This window comes from Frankliniella occidentalis, unplaced genomic scaffold, assembly GCF_000697945.3.
Source record: "Frankliniella occidentalis isolate FOCC.00 unplaced genomic scaffold, Focc_3.1 Scaffold322, whole genome shotgun sequence".
NCBI classification, from domain to species: Eukaryota; Metazoa; Arthropoda; class Insecta; order Thysanoptera; family Thripidae; genus Frankliniella; species Frankliniella occidentalis.
In genome coordinates, this window is record NW_026267446.1 from 209429 (window position 1) to 210757 (window position 1329).

The 1329-nt window shown below is 38.8% G+C and overlaps 1 protein-coding gene across 1 annotated transcript; it reads right to left on the reverse strand.

Moving 5' to 3' along the window:
• Nucleotides 1-20: 20 nt before the first annotated feature.
• LOC127751048 (T-complex protein 1 subunit alpha-like) lies at nt 21-1295 on the reverse strand. Its single transcript, XM_052273989.1, has 6 exons — nt 1134-1295; nt 949-1060; nt 770-860; nt 499-691; nt 249-412; nt 21-174 (listed from the first exon to the last, which is right to left on the reverse strand). The coding sequence occupies exons 2-6, from the start codon at nt 1037-1039 to the stop codon at nt 21-23; spliced, it is 693 nt and encodes a 230-aa protein (XP_052129949.1). The 5' UTR covers nt 1040-1060; nt 1134-1295.
• Nucleotides 1296-1329: the final 34 nt, after the last annotated feature.

Genomic DNA, 1329 nt, shown 5'->3' on the forward strand with positions numbered 1-1329 from the left:
AAACTGTTTTTTTCTTAAAACTATAGTTCAGCAGCTCCATATGCTTGTATGTATGATAGCTGTTCCGGGAGTTGAAGCTTCATCATACCACCAATCCTTAGAATTGTACTGGCAGCTTCAGAGGTGGCCTTGCGGTTATCTCTTACTACTCCCTCTGTTAGGTCAAGACCAATCCTACAAAAAGAAAATTATTAAGAAATGCTGATAAACCTTATAAAGTTCAAAGAACTTGGTTAAAAAATGCATACCATTTCAAGTTAGCATGGTCAACTTTAGTTTGAGATGAATTGTGGTACGACCGAAGTTTGGCCACAAGGTCTGTAGCATCTTGGGCAGCATTCACAGACAATGTCTTAGGAATAACAAGAAGTGATTTGGCAAATTCAGCAATGGCCAACTGTTCCCGAGAGCTCTGTAATTACAAAAACATTTAGAACTGACAAACGCACTCAACTAAACACTTCAACAAAAACAAAGGTAATATTAAAGAGTAATTACCAGAGAGGTAGCAAAGTTTTCAAGATAAATAGACAAAGCTGCTTCAACAGCTCCTCCACCAGCTACAACTGCCTTGCTCTCCAGGACCCTCTTAACGACACATAAAGAATCGTGAATAGAGCGTTCCATTTCATCACAATAGAAATCATTGGGACCTCTCAGAATGATTGAGCTTGCTGTCCTTGCTTTAGGTCTACAACAGAAATATTAATGTTAAAAATAAGGGTTGTGGTAATGGACACATTACGCCTAACTGAGACTGAGCACTTACCCTTTAATAAGAATAAGCTCATCGTCGCAAATCATATCCTGAACAACTTCAGCAGCTTCACCAACAGAACTGGCCTCAAAGCTTTCTTCACCTGCACAAAACAAAGAAATGATACTTTAGACCTTAGACCTTAACCTGAATAAAACCAAATTCTCCTTTTCAATATTTTGAATACTAACCATCCATGTTGGTGAGGGAGGTCAAAAAATGAGCTCCAGTAGCCTTTGCTATCCTCTTGAGATCTGACTTCTTGACTCTACGGACAGCCATGGCACCAGCTTCAACAAAATACTGAAACAAGAAGGATATTTTTAGAATGATGATAACTTAAGAGGGTAAACTCAAAAAAGCATTAAGCACATACCTTCAGGCAAAGATCATCAATACCACCAGAGCACAAAATAACATTGGCACCAGCAGCCAAAATCTTCTGAACTCGTTCCTTAGTGATGTCAGCTTCACGGTCCCTGATAGCCTCCAGTTTTTCTGGGTCTGTGACCAAAACCTACCAGAAGCCAACAATTATTTTTCACATTCACATAAACCAATAATATTTTTAA